General features: G+C 41.8%; 1 protein-coding gene across 2 annotated transcripts in view; it reads left to right on the forward strand.

Annotated features, from left to right (window-relative positions):
* ano10a (anoctamin 10a) overlaps positions 1–19,506 on the forward strand; it is a 31,083-nt gene extending 11,577 nt beyond the window's left edge. The window contains exons 13-15 of one of the 2 annotated variants that reach the window (XM_068323276.1): positions 6,462–6,578; positions 10,909–10,925; positions 18,223–19,506. In XM_068323276.1, coding sequence (XP_068179377.1) covers positions 6,462–6,578; positions 10,909–10,925; positions 18,223–18,289 — 201 coding nt within the window. In that variant the 3' untranslated portion in view covers positions 18,290–19,506. The remainder of the gene's footprint in view (positions 1–6,461; positions 6,579–10,908; positions 10,926–18,222) is intronic. The other variant, XM_068323277.1, reaches the window with a different exon arrangement.
* The last annotated feature ends 583 nt before the right edge of the window (positions 19,507–20,089 follow it).

The following is a 20,089-nucleotide window of genomic DNA, read 5'->3' on the forward strand; positions in this document are numbered from 1 at the left end:
TGAGTCCCGGGAGTGTGTTCAGACCCAGGAACCCCCATGTGCAGAGCCTGGGGTGTCAGTGTAGTCCATTTGCACCGTAACACCTTAATCTAATCCCTTTGGTCACATTCTTTTTAATCCCATCATTTTTCTCCAAACCTGTTTCCTTCATCTGTTTTTTAAAAATAATTGTGTTGAACCACAACGTCTGATTTTCATCAGCTAATTTCCACTAAGTTCTTATTTATCATGCCTGCTTTCGGTTTCAATTTATTTCAGTGACCATTGTGTGGTGTTCTTTCATTAACAGAGCAGACTCAATAATTATGTCAACATGTGATCATGAGTAAAGCTGATCCTGGTGCAGCTGCAGAATCCTGCTGATAATGTCTCAGAATTATTGCTAGATTAAAAGTGAACATTAAGATATTATCAGTAATCAATTAATGATCATCTGGGACACATTTCATAACAGCTTCAGACATTTGCCCTCACTGATTGAAATGAATATTGTAGCAAAGTCATGTTGTCCCCGTCATCCATCCACATCGCCTTTAAACTGTCTCCTGGCCTCAGTGGAACATGACTCCTTACAGCCGTAGACGGCACGCTGGCTCCGGGGATGATTTTATCTGTCTGACTTATAATCTGCCCCCTCACCTGAACGAGGAGGGGAGCTGGAGCCGCTCCAGTAAACACGCAGAAAAATGACAACAGGCAACAGCTCCGTCACAAATATATGAAACCTGTCTGTGCATGCATTAGTGTCCAGATAATGAAATGAAGGTGGACAAAGATAGACAGGGGGAGATGGAGGAAAGGGTGAGCAGGATAAAGAAGAAGAGACGAGAAGAGGAGGACCAATTTATAGAAGGAGAAAGAAGCTGTGTGTGTGTGTGTGTGTGTGTGTGTGTGTGTGTGTGTGTGTGTGTGTGTGTGTGTGTGTGTGTGTGTGTGTGTGTGTGTGTGTGTGTGTGTGTGTGTGTGTGTGTGTGTGTGTGTGTGTGTGTGTGTGTGTGTGTGTGTGTGTGTGTGTGTGTGTGTGTGTGTGTGTGTGTGTGTGTGTGTGTGTGTGTGTGAGTGATTCCAGCATGAAGCAGTCACCAGCTGATTGTACATCCAAGCACGTTTCTCCCTCAGTATTCAGCACATTTCCTTGAATCCAACAAGCAAGTTATTAAAGAGATTGGATGATCAGAGTAATGAGAGCCAGGTTGCACGATGGTTGTTGTAAATGGGTGAGCTAGACACAAACACACACTGACGTCGCTCATCGACATATTCTATGTATTTAAAGACAATCTTTCCATCTCCAGCCAATCAAAGGCCAGCATTAGGCCCTGTAGCAGTGGCTCTGACCGGCGCTGGCTTCACACAGAGGATCCTGACTGTGTGTTTCTTCTGGCAGTTCTAAATGTGTCTTGTGGGCTCAGTCGTTATCATCGTCATCATTGGTTCATGGACCACTGGGACAGTTCAGGGTTAAAATGGAAGTACTCAGCCCTGCGTTTCTTGGTTTTGGGGTCGGGGTTGGTTGTAGGGAAGGAAGGCAGTGCTTTCTTTGCAGCAGTGCTGTGATACCTTGGTAATTGCTGTATGGGGTTTTCACACATCCGTGAGCAGTAACCAGGCAACCGGCCAGCCTACTAGAGAAACCGACAGACACTTTCTCTTGTAGTCACAGGTCTGTCTGTTATAATCCAGTCTGGACTATGTCTGCTCATGAAGCCTCACAAATAAAGAGGCGGATTCAAAACCTCATAACACACAGGCTGGACAGGGGTCTGTCATCTAAAACGGACAACAAGGAGTCATTTTATTGGACAAATGCAGCAGGATCACGGGACTGGATCGGGAGGTGGTCACTGGGAGACCTCCAGTTCTGCTGCACCAAGAACTTAAACGCCAAGCTGCTTCAGATGATATTTTTGAATGATAAAACTGTGTATGAGTCACTCTTAACACTTGTCAAAATGCTGGCCTCAGTCACATGACTCAGTGCTGCTCGGTGGGGGTTGTGGCAGAAAGGGGAACTGCGGCAGTGGCTCAGTGGTAGAGCGCGTCGCTCAATGTTCCCAAGATCAGAGGCTAGATTCCTGCTCCCGCCCAGCCACCCGGAGTGTGAGCTGACAGTGGGAGGTGTCAGCTTACATCCCAAGGGCTGAGGAGGTGCCCTTGAGCAAGACACCGTCCCCCTTTACAAGTTGCTCATTTGCGCGCACCAAGCAGGAGTTGCCTGCTACTCATGCAGTGGGAAGTGTATGTGTGTTACAGGGGCGCGTTCAGTCCTTCAGATGAATCAAAGCAGGATTCCCTGGAGCACCTGAGTGTCGCTGCTCACGTGCTGATGGGCGATCTGGTGCGTCTGTTCCAGCTGGTTTTACTGCTGTATGGGTTCAGACTGATGACGCTGAACCAGCAGGAGAGCTGCAGGTCAACAAGCAGGTGGAACACCTGCCACACGACACACACTCAGCGTCTACTGGTGCTATCACAGCTCCTGTTCAGGAGCACAGCTTCTAGGGTCTGCCCAGCTAGAGCTAGCAGTTTGCTGATGAATGCAGAATAGCATTTAGCAGCTAAAGTCGCAGATACTGGCCCTGCAATAAACGGGCAACTTGTCCAGGGTGTAGCCTGCCTCCCGTGTGATGTCAGCTGGGATAGCCTCCAGTGTACCCTGTGACTCGAAGTCATCTCGTCTTGAAGAAGACGTTTATGGAGGATGGAGCCCGAGGGAAATATTGGAGGCTACAACAGTAAATAGTGTTGCTTGGTGTAAATAAGCTACAGTTTTCTACCATACCAACTCCAGCTATGCCTGTTTGTAAATAGGAAACTTCACAAAAATGTTTGTAGAAGGTTAAAGACATTATGAAGTCAACACAGACTTAAAGACTAATGTTGTACTACTGTTTTTCCAGGATGTTCCATAGATGTTTTCAGTTGATTTTATTCATCTTTGAGTCTGCATGGAGGTGAGTCGATTATGATAAAGATAATAATAAAGTTACTCTAGGATTGAGTCATTATTAAAAACCTGGTGTTGTAAAAATCATACTTTATCTTGAGGTTATCTTATGTCCATAGTCTTCATGTGTCTTCATTGTCCTACACACCCATTGTCCTAGGTGTGTAAGACAATGCCTAGCCTTGTCTTACACCCCAGGCCATGTGTGTAGCTGCTTCCAGGAAAGAAGACTAAAGAGCCCAACAAGCCAGAGTCGGCGTTTGACTGAGACCTTCCTGTCAAATCACACATGAAACTGCAGCATTGGTTTTTGTCTCAAGTGGATTGAAATGCTAATTTTCCAATTAACAGTGATGGGGTGTCATGGTAACAGCATTAAGTTGTGAATACTGAATAGCAGGAATAGCAGTTACACTGTGGTCCTCTTGGTGTGTGCCGGTCTTGTCAGCAATTATTCCTGATGTTATGTTTTATAATGATCAGGCCCTGTTTGAGTTACGGACAGCATGTAAAGCAAGATACGAGTTTATATAGTGTTCAGCTCACATTTGTGTTTAAATGGTGAACAATCTGGATTCTTCATAAGGACGTATTTATTGACGTATTTATTGAATCTCTTATTTATTTGAAGGTGTGTTTTTGGCAAAACGTAATTTAAAACAAGAGTGTTGATGTCATTTACCCCAAGTGGACAACACCTAAACATCATTAATAACGAACGTCTCTGACAGCTTCTAATGTTGGTTAATGATCTGTGTTCATCTCAATCACAGTGTACATACGTTATAAACCAGCTAACAACACAGCAACGCGTCAATAATGGTCAGACCAAGACTTTTCTTACTGAAACACTGTGGAGACATACTAACTGTAATTACAGTAAAACCACGAGATATGACTTTAATCTGTTCCGCATCTTTATTCAAACACGTTTTCCCTATTTAAATGAACTAAAATCATTTTAACCCGTTCCAGCCCTCAAAAGTCCTTAAATTATGAAAACAAGTTTTTATTAATCAATAGTCATGCAGACTTAACTGTGTACAATTAATTATATATAAGTTACATAAACAATGATAAAGGATGAAAACATCCGAGAGAACACGGGAGTCATGTCTTCACTCCACCAACGAGAATGACATCCTCACTGATGTATCCATCCACCAACATGCGGTAAAGAACGAGATCCGGTCTCAGCTGATGTATCCATCCACCAACTAGCAGTGGTGTCCTCTGCTCATATTTTGGATTTTACTCATGCGTCGAACAAAAATATGGACAGAACGATGGTATGTCTAGCAGGTGGTCTGTAGAGGTACTGCTGTATTGGTAAATGTGTGTTCTTAAGTTGTGTTCTTGAACTGTGACTGATATAATAGCACGTGATAAAATCATCAGAACACAACTTGATAATAAAGATAGACAGCTACACCTTCTTGATTAAATTAAATAGATTAAATACCAGCTGAGTCTGGAGTTAATTCTCCTAAAGTAACACTGAGTTAGTGATTACTCACCAGTCCTTTGTAACTATAGTGTTAACTGTTTTTATAGATGCTGCTCAAACAGAGCATTTGAATTATCCCTCAATTTACTGTCAGACCTTGAAAAGAAGGACAACATTTTAGAAGTCACATTGTCCCTCCTGTCTTAGTCATTCATCCTCTCTGTCTCTGTCCAACCAAATTATAAATTAGACTGGAAGCAATCAACTAAGAGCTTGAGTGTTTATTGTGCATGTTCAATCAATGTGACAAGTTGCTAAGATCAGGGATTTCTGTGCTTGTTCTGCGTGTTAATGAGTGAAGCTGCTGTGAAGCTTGTTTAAGCAACATATTTTGTGCTTGTAAAAATTCTAGAACAGTAATTTATTCATTACCAGGCTTCAAAATAATCAATTCTTTTTCAACAGCTCTTCTTGGGTGCAAAATGAGGCTCTCCAGCTCCACACATTTCTGTACTCACAGTCTCCTAAAACAGAAATCTGAGAAAGATCTCTGAAATGCCACGACCTGACAGTTGGTTGACTGATTTCTGCATTTAGATGAACATTTTGGAAGCCAATATGAACAGGCTGGCTTACAGCAGAGATGGTAGGTCTTAATGTATTACCATAATCATCAACTTGACCAAACTGCTCAGGCTGATGAGGCTGAAAGCTGTTCCTGCCCTCACACCATTTGTTCCAGCTACTATAGAACACACAGAGTCCATTACCCTGATGGAGGCAGTTGGCCGTCCTCCAAAGGGACTGGCACAGGTGTGTGTTCAGCATGTCTTTTCAATGCTTGTGTGGGTCCTAATGTGTGTGTGTATCCTGGATAGTTGAGAAGTGTGTTTGCTCAGCAAACACGTCGGTAAATGTGTTCATGTTCATGGGAAAACAGACTGTGCTGACTCGTGTGGATCAGTAAGAGTTGTTTCTTCAGGTATGTGTCACAGTATTCAGCTCAGATAATATGTTAAATAGTACTCTGCAGGGCGGGAAGGTGTGCCATCACAGTCATTATTGATGATCTAAACCCAGACTGAATGAATGGATGATCAATAGTTTCATATATTTTACGGTAAAGTGTTTCATTTGTGATGCATCTGCAGAAAAAGACTCCAGTCTTCCTAAAAACTGGACATCCCTCCTTTAGCCAAATTACAAAACAAAGACAAAACAAAGACAAGATGGACGGATGGTACCCCTCCCTTTATGAAAGAAAAACCCACAGTCGTCACTGAAACAGTCTGGAACTGACAAAATAATAATAATAAATAAAAATTTACCAAAAATTAAACACTGAAAGTGGGACATTGATTTTGAATTGTAGTTTAAAAGAATCCTTTTAAAAAAACAAAATAATGAAACAAGCTTGGCCAAAAATTATGGTACCCGTAGAAAGGATTGAAAATAATTTGACCATAGGAACATGTTGACCTTTAGACATGTCCTCTAGTTCAGCGGCCCCCAACCACCGGGTTGTTTATTACAATTATTTCTTATTAAAAAGGATTTTTGTTCTAAAATAAATAATTTTGTTTACAAAAATGTGTATTATCAATTTATGGGAAAAAGGTTGTTTATTGTCTGTTGATGTCTGCATTTTACATAAAACCACTGGCGTCATTAATGGTGTCATTATTGATCAAATGAAGGCTGGTCTGTGAAAATATTGTCAGTTGAGAAGTGTGTTTGTATGCACCAGAGGACTAACAGTGATCAAATATTTAGTGTTTATTTAACCACGTGGTCAGTGTTTAGTTTTTAAATGTTAATGCGAAGAGGAAGATGAACTTCTTCTTTCAGACAAACTGTTTTATTACTTGTTCTATTTCAGCCCAAGGACATTTTCTCCTCTGTTCTCTCTGGCTTTCTTCATCCAGGACTACATCCTGTTTAAGCCTAATGAAGTTTTGTTATCTCCCTTTCAAAGTGTGTTTACATCTTTGCTGTTTTTATTGAATGATATAATGCAAATAAAAGCTGGTATTTTAATGTAGCTTGTTTGTCATTCTGTGATTTTAGCACGGGCTGCTGGCCTTGAAGTTCATCCTGGCCTTCCTCATCCCAGACGTTCCCAAACACATCCACATTAAACTGTCCCGCCTGGAGTTTGAATCGCTGGAGGCCCTCAAGAAAAAGGTGACGCACCACATAGCGTGATGACACGGGTTCTGTGTGCGTAGAAGCTGACTCAAAGTCAACAACTCAATACCTAAATCATCAAAACGCTGTTAACAGCACAAACAACAGACGAGGAGAGAAACATCATGTTGATTATTTCTGACAAACATTCATGTTTCCATCCATCAATAGCAATCGTCTCGTGTAGTGGCTTATCCACCATGCACGTCACTAGTCTACTGTAACAATCCCAGCTGGCTATGGGAGAGAGGTGGGGTACACCCCAAATGAGACGCCAGCTATGCTATACTTATAATAAAACATTTAATCATTCAAATAATGTGAATTACAGTAATCAATGCTGGATACCGTCAGTTCTGAACTGGACCCTACTGCAGGTGTTTGGTTTGCTTTCAGGTGTGAAATGTGCTCCGTCATCAGTCTGATTGTGTCTCCATTGTGTCAGTGAAGCTGAGTCATGTTTACTGTAAACATCCAGTCAGTGTCAGCAAGACGAAACATTTGATGTCTGGGAAAAATATCAGCTCAGTCCCATGTGAGACGTCTCAGAATCTAAATATCTGTCACTTAAAGTTTAAAACACAACCACTGACAAAAGACATCCCCCGAACACACATGATGTCGTACTAGATGTTAAAGGTCACATATTATGTTTTTTTAATTCATGTCATTCAGCTGCCAGATGTCCAACTACACTGTATTTGAAATGTCTTGCCTCAAAGTGATCCGTGGTCCTCAATATCTTTGATTGAATATTGATAAATCACCTCTGCTCTGTGAAGGTCGGTTTTAATGGGGCGTAGCTCTCAGCTCCATCGCTCCTCCCCCCTCTGAGCCTTCCCTGTTCTGTCCCCCGTGTGAGCTGACCAATCAACACTGCCCTCCCCCGTGTGAGCTGACCAATCAACACTGCCCCCCCCCCGTGTGTTCACATTCGTTTATTTACCACTCGAATGCGCTGGCATTACGGATCGATCACCATTTTCTGCAACTTTTTTAACTTTCAGTAACTTTTCTTGTGTTTTCGTGCACGCGCGTGTGTGTGCGTGTGTGTGTGTGCGTGTGTGTGTGTGTGTGTGTGTTTGTGTGTGTGTGTGGATACATCTCCGATCACTTACAAGAGCTAAAGCTGCTTTCATTCACCAAAAAACAAGACAATTGTTCTGAATTCGTAACTAATGTGCAACTCGTTATATTGTTCGCTGTGATGCTGGGGAGAGCCTCAGGTGGACACACCCACACACACACACACCGACTGCTAACTAGTTAGCCAAATGCTAGCTGAATTCACAGCTTGTGAGGAACTTTCAGTGTGTAGGTCTGATCCAGGCCGTTACCACACACCGCTACGTAGTCTGATCACAAAGCACACGCGCATGCACACATACACACGCACACACATGACTGAAGTGGACCTCTAACTAGTTAGCCAGATGCTAACTGAGTCCAACAGCTTGTCAGTGTGTAACTCTGAGCTAGGACATTACCGTACAATGCTACCGTAGCCTGAACGTACTCCCCCTTTGGGGATTGCTACGCCCTTGAGCATTTCAACCAATCAATATGGTCAATCACAGATTTTCATAATAGGGCCCCTGTAATGTAATGACCTGTCGCCCACACAGGAACAGACTGTCTGATGTCAGTCAGCTGACATCCCTCATCCACTGAGTCTCAGCAGTAGCACGTTTATCTGACAGATCAGCAACTTCTGATTTTTATCAATAATTGTGATCATTTAAATAAGTTAGTCCTGCTTTCTTTACCCCATTGGCAGTTCATCCCCCCAAAAATAGAGAAACCTTCACACTGTTCCAGAAACATGCTGTTTCCCCTAAAGGTGGGCGGAGCTTAAGCATAATGTTTCTTTCGTAGCTTTTTGTTGTTTCTTTCGTAGCAAAAAATTCAATATAAAGCAATGAATTCTTTATTGATTGATCTACTGAAGAATCATTTGTGTTTCATTGATCAAAAGTGAAGTCTAGTAAATAAATATGAAGCATAAAGTGATAATCAGATTTTACTTTTACTATTATGAAATAAAGGGGTCATATTATGAAAACACATTTTGTCAGGTCCTCTCTAACCCTACCAGCTCCTAGAGTCTGGTAAACAAATATATCCTCTATTGACTGTACGTCTGCTAACTGGGGAAACGTTCCTCAAACATGCTGATCAGGATCTGCTCCTGTGTGACGTAACGACAGGAGTGATTTGCATACCCCCCCCCCATCAGTTTGGAGCAAAACCTTTAGAATACAGTGTAGTGGGACATCTGACAGCTGTGTGACGTCAACTAAGCAGCAAATCCTTATGTTGAAGAATTTGGAACCAATAAAAAAAGACAAAATAAGAGAAATGATGAATTGATCATGAAAACCGTTGGTAACTGATTAATGATATTTTGTGGTCGAAGAAGGAGAGGAGGAAAGTGTGTTCGTAGGAAGAGAGAGAAGAGGAGTAGGACTGAGAGTAGGGTCGTTGAATGTTTGGTCTAGAGCAGTGGTTCTTAACCTTGTTGGAGGTACTGAACCCTGCTGGTTTCATATGCTCACTCACCGAACCCTTCTAAAGTTGAAAAAAGAAGAAGTTTTTTTTTAATTTAAGACCTAAGTATATGTTTTATTGGTGTATTTAATGAATTGTGCATTAATGTCACCTTTTTCAAAGAACAAAACCAAGACAGTGCATGAACTCACATGAAATTATCTACCTGAAAATCAGTGACTTCTGCTGTTGTTATAGAGACCAGTTCAGATATGTGTGGCTTCACCTTGACAGGTGTTACTCTGATGTTATTTTCACAGCAAAGTCTGTTTCTGTTGTTTTCCATCAGCTTCATGAAGTGTTCCTTTATTTTTGCCAGAGCCAGACTAGAGTTGTTCAACCTGACATTCAGATCCTGCAGAACGCTGACTCACGTTCTGTTATACAGTACAGGTAAATTCAGGTTACACATGTTCGTCCGACCACTTTGTTTTTTTGCTCTACATAATTATTATGATTTAAAATATGAAGAAAGCAATCTGATGACGTACCATCATGACAGGCATGAATCGACTACTGAGTGCGCAAAGTCCCCTGTAGCACAGGTAGGCTAATCGATTTAGCGCCATGTGATCACCTGCAGCCAGTGATGGCTAAGGGGGGCGTGTCAACATGAACTGACACGATGTGTCAAACGTACACAGTGATTCATGTATGTTTGGCAAAAACACCCAACACATCATGTGGGCTGTTTTGTCTTGACTTCTGTCTCCACCGAACCCCTGAGACCGACTCACCGAACCCCTAGGGTTCAATCGAACCCAGTTTAAGAACCACTGGTCTAGAGACAGTGTCACTGAGGAAAAGACAGGAGACAGAGCTGGAGGTAGCAGAGATGAAGATGCTGAGGTTCTCTTTGGGAGTGACCAGGAAGGATAGGATCAGAAATGAGTACATCAGAGGGACAGCACATGTTAGAGGTTCTGGAGATAAAGTCAGAGAGGCCAGACTGAGATGGTTTGGACATGTCCAGAGGAGAGATAGTGAATATATTGGTAGAAGGATGCTGAGCTTTGAACTGCCAGGCAGGAGGCCTAGAGGAAGACCAAAGAGGAGGTTTATGGATGTAGTGAAAGAGGACATGAAGGTAGTTGGTGTGAGGGAAGAGGATACAGAAGACAGGGTTAGATGGAGGACACTGATTCACTGTGGCGACCCCTGAAGGGAAAAGCCCAAAGGAAGAGAAGAAGTGATATTTTGTGGCCTTGCTGAGGATGAGCACTTTTTTTTGTCTTCCTTGAGGATCACTTTTCTATGGACGTGGCAGCATGCTGGACTAGATCGTCCCATTTAGCATTCAGACCAGGCTCCTGTCTGTCTCAGACCACTTTGCTAAAGACAAACGGTGTGCGTTATGTTAATAGTATTGATATGGCTCAGCAGTGGAGCATTAGCGTGCGTGGCACCACAGCCATTTGTTTGATGCGGACTGACGGGGCTGAGTGCCTCTCTGATGAGCTGTTTGGATCCAGTGTTTCTTTCTTTCTGCTGTTACACCAGATGAACTCTATATTTTTCATTGCGTCCTCCCAGAAGGCCTGTTGGTTCGTCCGGTTCAGACTACAGACACACAATAGGTGGCACCCTCACTGCTTGGCCTTTTATTGCTTCAGATCATATGACATGTGTCCTTCTGGTGGGTAAAGCTACAGCTGCAGATGGTTATTTTCAATCCTGCACCAGGAAAGTCATAATGCTATCACCATGGATACAGTTAGCTTTGTGTTGTACTACCAGTTATGTTTAGATTGATTTTTTCTGTTGTCTTCTGCTTCTGCAGAGAAATCATCATGAAGGGTAAGTACTGGATGTGGGATTGGATGATAATGGTTTGCAGATTGGAGTGGCGTAACTAAATTTACTAATTCATGTGGCTGACTTGTAATTGAATGAGCTAAGTTTCAGTTGTTTGTCAGTGAATCTGTGATCTAATACACAGTTCTGCTTTTAAAACTGTAGCATTTCAGACCCAAATCCAAAAGTAAAACCAGTTAATGGTTATGTGTTAATCAGATTCGTCCAAACCTTCACAGTGAGGTTTAAGGCTGTGTTCTAACACAGGTTCATCAGCTGTTCAAGTAGCAAATATACATGAAACCACCTGCCCAAAGGCATGCTGGTCTTAAAATATAACCCCTCCAGGAAGTTGTGATTTCACAAGCAAAAAAATATCCGTCATCAGTGGAAAAAATATTGTTGCCCCCCCCCCCCGTTAAGCCCAGAATTTCCTGTGAAGAAACTGTAGTCAGATGAAGTAGAGCTCTCCACATAGAAGGAGTTTAATACAGTCATAACTGGAGCTCCCTGATCTATTAATGAAACCGTGGATAAACTGTCACGTAAAATGAAAGAACTACTTCATGCAGGCACACCATACACAACATACACACCATACACAATATACACACCACACACACCACACACACACCACACACACCACATACAACTTGATTAGTAGCTACTTGGACATGTAATGGGTTCCTCCTAAAATCAGCTCTTCATCTGAAAAACGGCGTTGATTTAACTCGTATCCAGGATAAACTGAAGATAACCACTCCCAGTTCTGTTCTGTAATTTATTTACGAATGCATTTTAATAATATTTTTTTCACACAAATATTAACTTATATTTTAAGCTTACAAACAATGAAGTTTTATTTTTTAAATTTAGTACAGAAAAAAAAATTATGAATATAATTTTGCAATGTTTACATACATCATGGAAACTATAAATAAATGATTAAATAAAAGCCTTTTTTAAGGTTTTAAAACAAATACTGGGACTGTGATTTTTATAAGTTGGGTAAAATGACGTAAACTTGATTTTATTTATTTATTTATTTTTTAAATGCTACTTAAGACCAAGAATGACGACACAGTGAAGGAGACATGAGGTTGGGGTTGGGGGCTGAGCAGGTAGAGGAAGCTGAACCATCATCTGTTCTGCTGATGCAGGTTCCTGTTGATGGAGCAGAGCAGTTCACCATTAAAAGCACTGCTACTTGGGTTATAAAGGACGTCATGACACAGCACCACATAACGGAGAGAAATAAAAGGGTTCCCAGATCAATACACTATTCAGCAAGCAACACGTGTGAACAGATGGATTCTACATAATACCTCAGAGAATTTATAACATTAAAGATTTATCATGTTGAATTGTTCTTCTATTTATAAACCGATGACTAGTCTGGATCTTCTGTTGTCAGTTACTTTAATCGAAAGGAAGTGCTTGATTTAAGATGAGAAAACCTGAATGTTAATGAAACCTAAAATTACCTAAATTAAAATGAATGACTTTGGATGTGTGGGTGGATGTGACAGTGTTCATATACAGCGTGTAAGTGGACGTGTGGATCCGTCATCAGAAGTGTTTACATGCTTGAATGAAGCTGAGTGCTATAGGATCTGATGACGCTATCATCACAGCTGCTGATTACATTTGAATATTAGATTGACTGGTTGATTGAAATGCCCCTCCCACTACATTGCTCTGTGGAATATTAATTTAGCACCAACATGCAGGCACACACTAATATGGATGAAGGATAAAGCAGAGAGGAAAAGGCACACGTCAGATTCCCACAGGAGAGCCCTGATCAGGTGGACGAGAGTGTTTTCACCGGCTGTAAGTCACCTTCATCTGAGCCGCCATCAGAGCACATCAACACCGCAGCTCCTTTCACGCCCTCACCATGACTTCAATAGATGGAGGAGCAGGGGATGAAAGGGAGGGAGAGAGAGAGAGAGAGATTTGATTTTTAACATCACGTTTATTCATAAAAGTCAAATTACAAAATAATCACGTTGACACAAAATCCAAAAGAGATTCCCGTAAAGAGGATTTTCATAATACTGTGTGTTTCCTGAACAAAGAAACATCAAACCTTTTAACATTTATCAAAATTTAAAAAAAACAGACAAAATTAAAAATATATATATATATTATCCGTTCTCCACAATCATCTCTTCCACAATCATGTCTTACTTTTTTCCTTAGTTTTTTGAATCTGTAGAGAGAGAGAGAGAAAGAGGAGTGGGGTGGGGGGATCATCCCCCCTCTGGACTTTATATCTCTAACACTGCTGAATGAATTTTCTCCTGGGAGGTGTAGAGGCTAAGCTAAGCTTTAATCCACTGAGTTATTCCACCACACTGGCCTGGATGACGTCCTGATGTCACTTCCTGGTCATCAAAAGTCAGACACGTCCCCTTAAGTTTAATTACTCTGTTTGATTTCATTAAGTTTCGTACTTCTTTCTAACTCCACCATTAGTTAACATCCAATAGGAAAACATTCAGAGTTCAGCGTTCAGATAATCCTTCCGGATAGAAACGTAGTGCGGCCAACATTGGTTCCTACATCATCTAGTTCCTACAGGAGGACGACCCTGTCAATGATTAAAAGAATCAATCAGTCCATCAACTTTGTTTATAAAGTGTTTAATCACATCAACAGACATTTCAAAAACCCAACAGAACCTTCCAGCACATAAATTGACAGATGACTTCATGTTGACGACCAGATTGAGTTAGAAGTAATTAATCAGAGGTCAGGAGAGATTTAAGAAGCCTATCAGTGCGTGTGTGTGTGTGTGTGTGTGTGTGTGTGTGTGTGTGTGTGTGTGTGTGTGTGTGTGTGTGTGTGTGTGTGTGTGTGTGTGTGTGTGTGTGTGTGTGTGTGTGTGTGTGTGTGTGTGTGTGTGTGTGTGTGTGTGTGTGTGTGTGTGTGTGTGTGTGTGTGTGTGTGTGTGTGTGTGTGTGTGTGTGTGTGTGTGTGTGTGTGTGTGTGTGTGGGTTTGCATGTTCCAGTCTAATGTCGATGACAGATTGATGGATGTATCAGCGGTGGATGGATAGAGCCTGTGAACATTGTCAAAGCAGTGATACACACGTCTATATATTGACTTCTGACACATCAGTCATGTCATGTGTGTCGTCCAAACCAGAACACTAACAGCCGCTAGTAGCAGTTAGCAGGTGACATAACGAAGAAGAGGAATATGGAGAGATCTGCTCCAAGATTTGTCTCACAATTCATTCCTGATTAGTTTAATGTGGAAAACAGAAAACAGGGAATAAAACAGACCCGGGTCAATGATGCAGGATGCAACAGTGTGTGTGTGTGTGTGTGTGTGTGCGTGTGTGTGCGTGCGATAGACGAAGTAAGGCTGCTTCCCCTCGTCTCTGATCAGTAGTGACACATCAGGACGATGAGCAGGACATGTTGTGGACTGAGAGGCTCTGGCTCCAGAGACGAGCCTCTGAGGACAGTGTCTCATGTCAGGAGTCGTCCATAACCGGCCGTCAGGTCGCTGGAGAGCGCCACAGGAAGAGAAGTTCCACTCTTACGACCCTTAGTGTTTAGGGACAGCTCAATCCCACCACTGGAGAACGGCTCCAAAGTATAAGAATAATATTATAGTAATAATCAGTGATTCTGTGATGTAAAGTCTGTGGATCAAAGTTCTTTTCAGGGTACAACCTGCCGCCCTCCTTCACACACGAAGGCTGTCAGACGGATTAACAGATCATTTTTTAAAATGTTGACCTGTGAAGCCTGAGGGCAAAAACACTTCTTTGTTTTTAACTAATATGTTATGGTGTATATGATATAATCTAAATGAGGAACCGTCTTAATCTACACTGATAGTATATATACTGTATGTATATATATATATATATATATATAGTATATATGTATATAGTATATATATAGTATATATATATATATGTATATATGAATATGTATATTATATTTATATATACATATACTGTATATATACACGTGTATTTATATATATATATGTATATATATATGTGTGTATCTATATATATATATATATGTGTGTGTGTGTATATATATATATCATATAATTGATTAATAAATTCTGCCTGAAGTGTCAGAATGTTGTAGTGTTTTTAACCATGTGTCAAACACTGTAGTTTTGTCTTGATCTTAGTTGCACTGTTGAAGCTGAACTCCAGCTCCATCAGTTGATGATCAACGTGTTTCTTTTCTACCAGCTCATCATCTTAAAATCCCTAAAGACAGTTCGATTCCGAGCTGTGGACACACTCTTCATTAACTGGACATCCATCCTCAGAATTCTCATGTTGTGTTTGGTCCAGTTGGTCTGATTATTAATCAGATGATAATTGCCCCGTTGTTCCTGGGAAATGTCTTGAGTTCTGAAGCTTCCCCTGAAGAATGGGCTCCGAACCTAAACCAGCTGCCTCAGCGTGAATCCCCTGTGATTAGTCTGTAGGACCAAAACTTTAATAACACTCAATTTGCCTGCTTTGCATTTTGCCAGAACATGAAGGAATTCATTGATTAAAAAGTAACTGCAATGATCAGCATTCAGGGAGGAAGTCCATCAGTGTTCAATCATGCACCGCAGTTTATTAAGCAGCAGCTGGAACTGTTGGAAAAGTGTTACAGTCAACTGGAACATAGAAGCAGCTTTGATTTTTCCCTGTCGGAGCACACATGTCAGGTGTTTGGACAGCTCAGAAAAGAGTCCATCTGCTATTCAGGTCCAACTTTGTGCTTACAGTGTTCTCCAATCAAAAATCAATGGCTTCCAGCTCTACTCGCCTGCTCCTAATGACCCATGATCCTCTCTGAGACATATGCTGTCAGCAGAGTGCTGTCTGCCAGTCCTGCTGGTGCTTGTGTGATCCTCAGAGCCGCCCTCCATCCTGACAGACTCCGTCTGCCAGAGGCTGTCCAGATTCTGCAGAGCTGCAGGCCTGCTCTCGTGTAATGCTGTTTAAAGCCAGGGCTTCCCTTGCTGGGCAACACTTAATGTCATTAAGGGAAACAGAAAGAGACTGTCCATCCTGATGAGTCATGAAGCAGGTAACACCAGTCAGATGGAGAACAGTCTGCAACTGTAGGAGACTATAAAGAAAACTGTCTTCTGTCATACATGTGATGGATTTGTCCACCTGCCTTCAGTGGTCATAATGTGTCCAACAACGCACTTGTTCTGATTTATCACCACCTTTGACCCCTTTTAAAGGAGAACTCTAAAAGGGGTTAAACCAAAGCTCTCAGCCGCCTTAAGAGTTTCCTGATTGAGCAGAATTAAAACAAGTCATCCTGGTCCTGAAGCAACAAAGCACCCCCCACAATATTTCACTAATGCCTCCATGTCGAAGTAAAGTTTTTATGTTGTTTTTTTTTGTTGAATGTTGTGTCTGGTTTACACCAGACAGTTCAACTAATGACTCATCAGTCCAAAGAATGTCCTCCCTAAAGCTCTGACGGTCATCAAGTATTTATGTACGCATCCAGACAAGCCTTGATGTCTTAGGAACAGTGGAGACACCAACACAGTCTTTAATCAATCAATCATTCAAGTTTTATTTATGAAGTGATTAATCACGTCAACAGACATTTCAAAGCGCTTTAACATACAGAAAAACTCAACAGAACCCCCAGAGCAAACATAAGCCAGTAGGCCTGTGAAGAAGACTCACACCTACTGACTATTGGATGTTTCTACAGACACCTTGTGATTTCCTGAATCTCCCTATTCTATATATTTGGACTAACTATGGACACTTCTGGGAGGATGACCTGTTGTTCAACGTTTGCTCCATTTGTAGCCCATTTGTCGATGATGTGTCTCGCTGAAGATTTACATAGTACAGGTAGTCCTCAAACTACAAACACAATTGGTTGCGAGAGGTTGTTCATACCATGAATGTTTGTAAGTTCAATGTTTGTGTCTTGAAGACTACTGTACATATTAATTGATGGACAACGTGGACTATAGGTGGTCAAGAGGTCAAAGAAATGGAGGAGTACCTTTATAACTTAATCCAATGAGAAACTCTACCCACAGCCAGTATTTACAAAATAAGAAAACAGATTTATCCAATCAGAACTGATCTTCACCCCCATTTTTATCCATAAAGGTTCTTGTCATTGTGGAACTCAAATCAAACCCAAACCTGATCCAGTGAGTCTTCTCACCACATCCAGAGCTTCTAAAACAACAAGGGAGTTTTCTTCCAACTCAAGCTGAAAACAAAAGAAAGAGCTAAATCATGCCTTTTTGGAAATGAATGTGTTTCCCAGCATGCCTTTAGTTGGTATGTTTTGGATGTGTTCTGAATGTTGACCGGTGTTGTCTGTTGTCCAGTGGTTGGTTATTTACAGACGTTAAAGTAGGGACTGCTATGTCCAGACTGTTTGCACCGTGGGTTGAATCTGTCAGATGTTTGTGGCGTCCCACTTTGGTAAAGTCAACGGGCTTAAAACCAGATTATAGACTGATGACACACCGTACCTGAGTCACCGTCATGTACGTTGTAGGCAGGGTCCCAAATCAACTTTTTAACTCAACAGCCAAGTGGACTGGTTATTGAAAAAAACCGACTGGCCAAGCATAGTTTTTACCAGCCAGAATAATAAATTGTCTGTTTGTGTTCCATAAACATTAATTTATATACGTTTCATTGAGATAAAGTATTTTGTTGAGTAAAAACTTCTAGAAGACTCCAGAGCAAAGGTGAAGCAGGATATTCAAATGTTATTTTGAATATATTGACGAATGGATTATTAATGCAAGACTGAGTCCGATTCAGGAATTACACTAGAATTCAACTCAGCAGGAGATGGATGGATGGATAGATGGATGGATGGGTGGATTGATGAGTGGGCGGCACGGTGACACAGTGGGTAGGACTGTCGCCTCACAGCAAGAAGGTTGTGGGTTTGATTTCTTTCAGTGTGGAGTTTATATGTTGTCCTGGCTACCTCACTCCACTCGCTGAGTGGAGTGAGGTAGCCAGCATGCCCCCCCTCCCCAAAACACACACACACACACACACACACACACACACACCCTGCTTGGGAAATGGAAGCCAGGAGGTTGGTGGGAAGGTGTTTTCTTATTACAGTAATATCACAGCTAACAAAGAAGGATGGATCCCAGCTCTTCTCACCACCTTTTCATAAATCTCTTTCACACACACACACACACACACACACACACACACACACACACACACACACACACACACACACACACACACGCACGCTCGTGTCCTGAATCCAGTGTGTTTCCTCCTGTTTGCAGAAAATGCTTGAAGCCTCGGAGCTCAGTCAGGGCGTCCAGTGAAGAGAGGAGGGCCTACAGATGCTGACGGTCGGCTGCTCCCCCGTCAGCGCGTCACTCTGCTGTTCACACTCATGTATGTTTTCCAGACTAGGCCACATGCTGTTTTGTGTGGGCTGTTTACCTGCAATACGTCCTCCCTGCGTCACCGAGGAGGTGAGGATGGGCTCGCACCTGAGGGCTGACCTCTGTTTAGAACACAGCTGCTTACCAAACGACCTTTAATGACATGAACTGTAATGTTTTATTTTGGAAGGGTGTCATGGAATAAATGATGGGATAAAGGTGATACACACAAGTTCAAATCACAGAGGACAGTTATATTTATGACATACCAATAATAGAGCAATTGTTGATTTTGTATCAGTACTGTTTATTAAGTATATTTTACATTTTTCTGACACTGAATTCACTTTGGGTTGGATTTTAATCAATGCTGCGGTTTGGGATTAGATTCCCCTCCATCAAGGAGTTTATGTTTATCAGAGTTTGTTTGTCTGTTAATAGGTTTAATCGAAAAGATATGATCAAATTTTCTAGGGTTAGGGTTCAATGATAGGAGAAAAAGACCGGATGACATCACCATGAGGTTCACCACGTACTGTTGTATAAACCTGTAGGACTGTGGAGATGACACAGAGTGGTGCTGCAGACTGAACTGAGCGTCTTGTAAACGTAAACCGTACTGTTTTCTCAGTTCTGTTCCGGTCAGACGACTCAAAGCTTTAAGACTTTAAATGATCCAACAGCAGAACCTGAAGCGAATCGCTTCAGACTAAAAGTTGAGAAGAGCTGCTGAGAAAACATCCGACCTCTGTGCTGTCCTCTGACAATATCACAGTTCCTTCTGGGATCAGACTGATGCTGTCCCCAGGGCAGTGTTTAATTGTGTGCCCTCAGTTTCAGCACCAGCGATTATTTCTGATGAAGTCTCCACTCGGTATTTGGATGAATCGCTCTTCTGTAGGTAAACACTCCTGAACAAAAGTCCTTCTGGCTGATTTCCTGTAGCGCGTTACATGAGTAGGTATCCTCTAGGTAGTGTCCCTGGCTTGAAGTGAAACCATGCATCCGGTCACATCCCAGTGTGCCTTGACTTGCAACGCCTGCTTTGTTTTATTCTCTGCTTGTTTGTCATGTATTCAAACTGTTACCGAGGAAATAAAAAAAATGTTTCTGCATCTTAAGTAAACTGAAGATGACGTGTGTCCATCTCTGTGCTCCACTCCTATTCCTGGGCCAGACTTCACTGACAGATCAGATCTGAATTCATTCTGTGTGGGACGTCTGGTCTGGTCAGACATTCCTTGGTTTTCTGATCTATACATATATACATGACTGAGTTTATCATACCCACTTTGACGTAGCAGAGCTGACATGACTGTCTTGTAATGTCATTCTGTGTCTGCTGGATACGTACACATATAAGGTGATATGTCAATGTCTTGAGGTCTGCTTGTGATCACTGTCCTTTAGGAGCATCTGATGAAGCCCCAAGCTTCATCTACCTTATAGATGGACAGATTCCTTCAGTCGTTCCTGATCCTTTATGGAATCCATGTGACCCTCTACGGCAGGGGTGTCACTCATTTTCACCGAGGGCCACATCAGCATAACGACTGTCCCCAAAGGGCCAGATGTAACTTAGAACTGTAACTCGATTTTATGTAAAATAAATGTAACTAGTCTTTAATGTTAAATAACTGAAATTTATTACCAAGTTACAAACATTAGTTACACTCTGACCTTTTATGCTCTTGCGGGCCACATTTGGCCCGCGGGCCTTGAGTTTTAACACGTGCTCTACGGTTTTCCAGTGAAGAAAGAA

The sequence above is a fragment of the Antennarius striatus genome, chromosome 9 (genome assembly GCF_040054535.1).
Source record: "Antennarius striatus isolate MH-2024 chromosome 9, ASM4005453v1, whole genome shotgun sequence".
NCBI lineage: Eukaryota > Metazoa > Chordata > Actinopteri > Lophiiformes > Antennariidae > Antennarius > Antennarius striatus.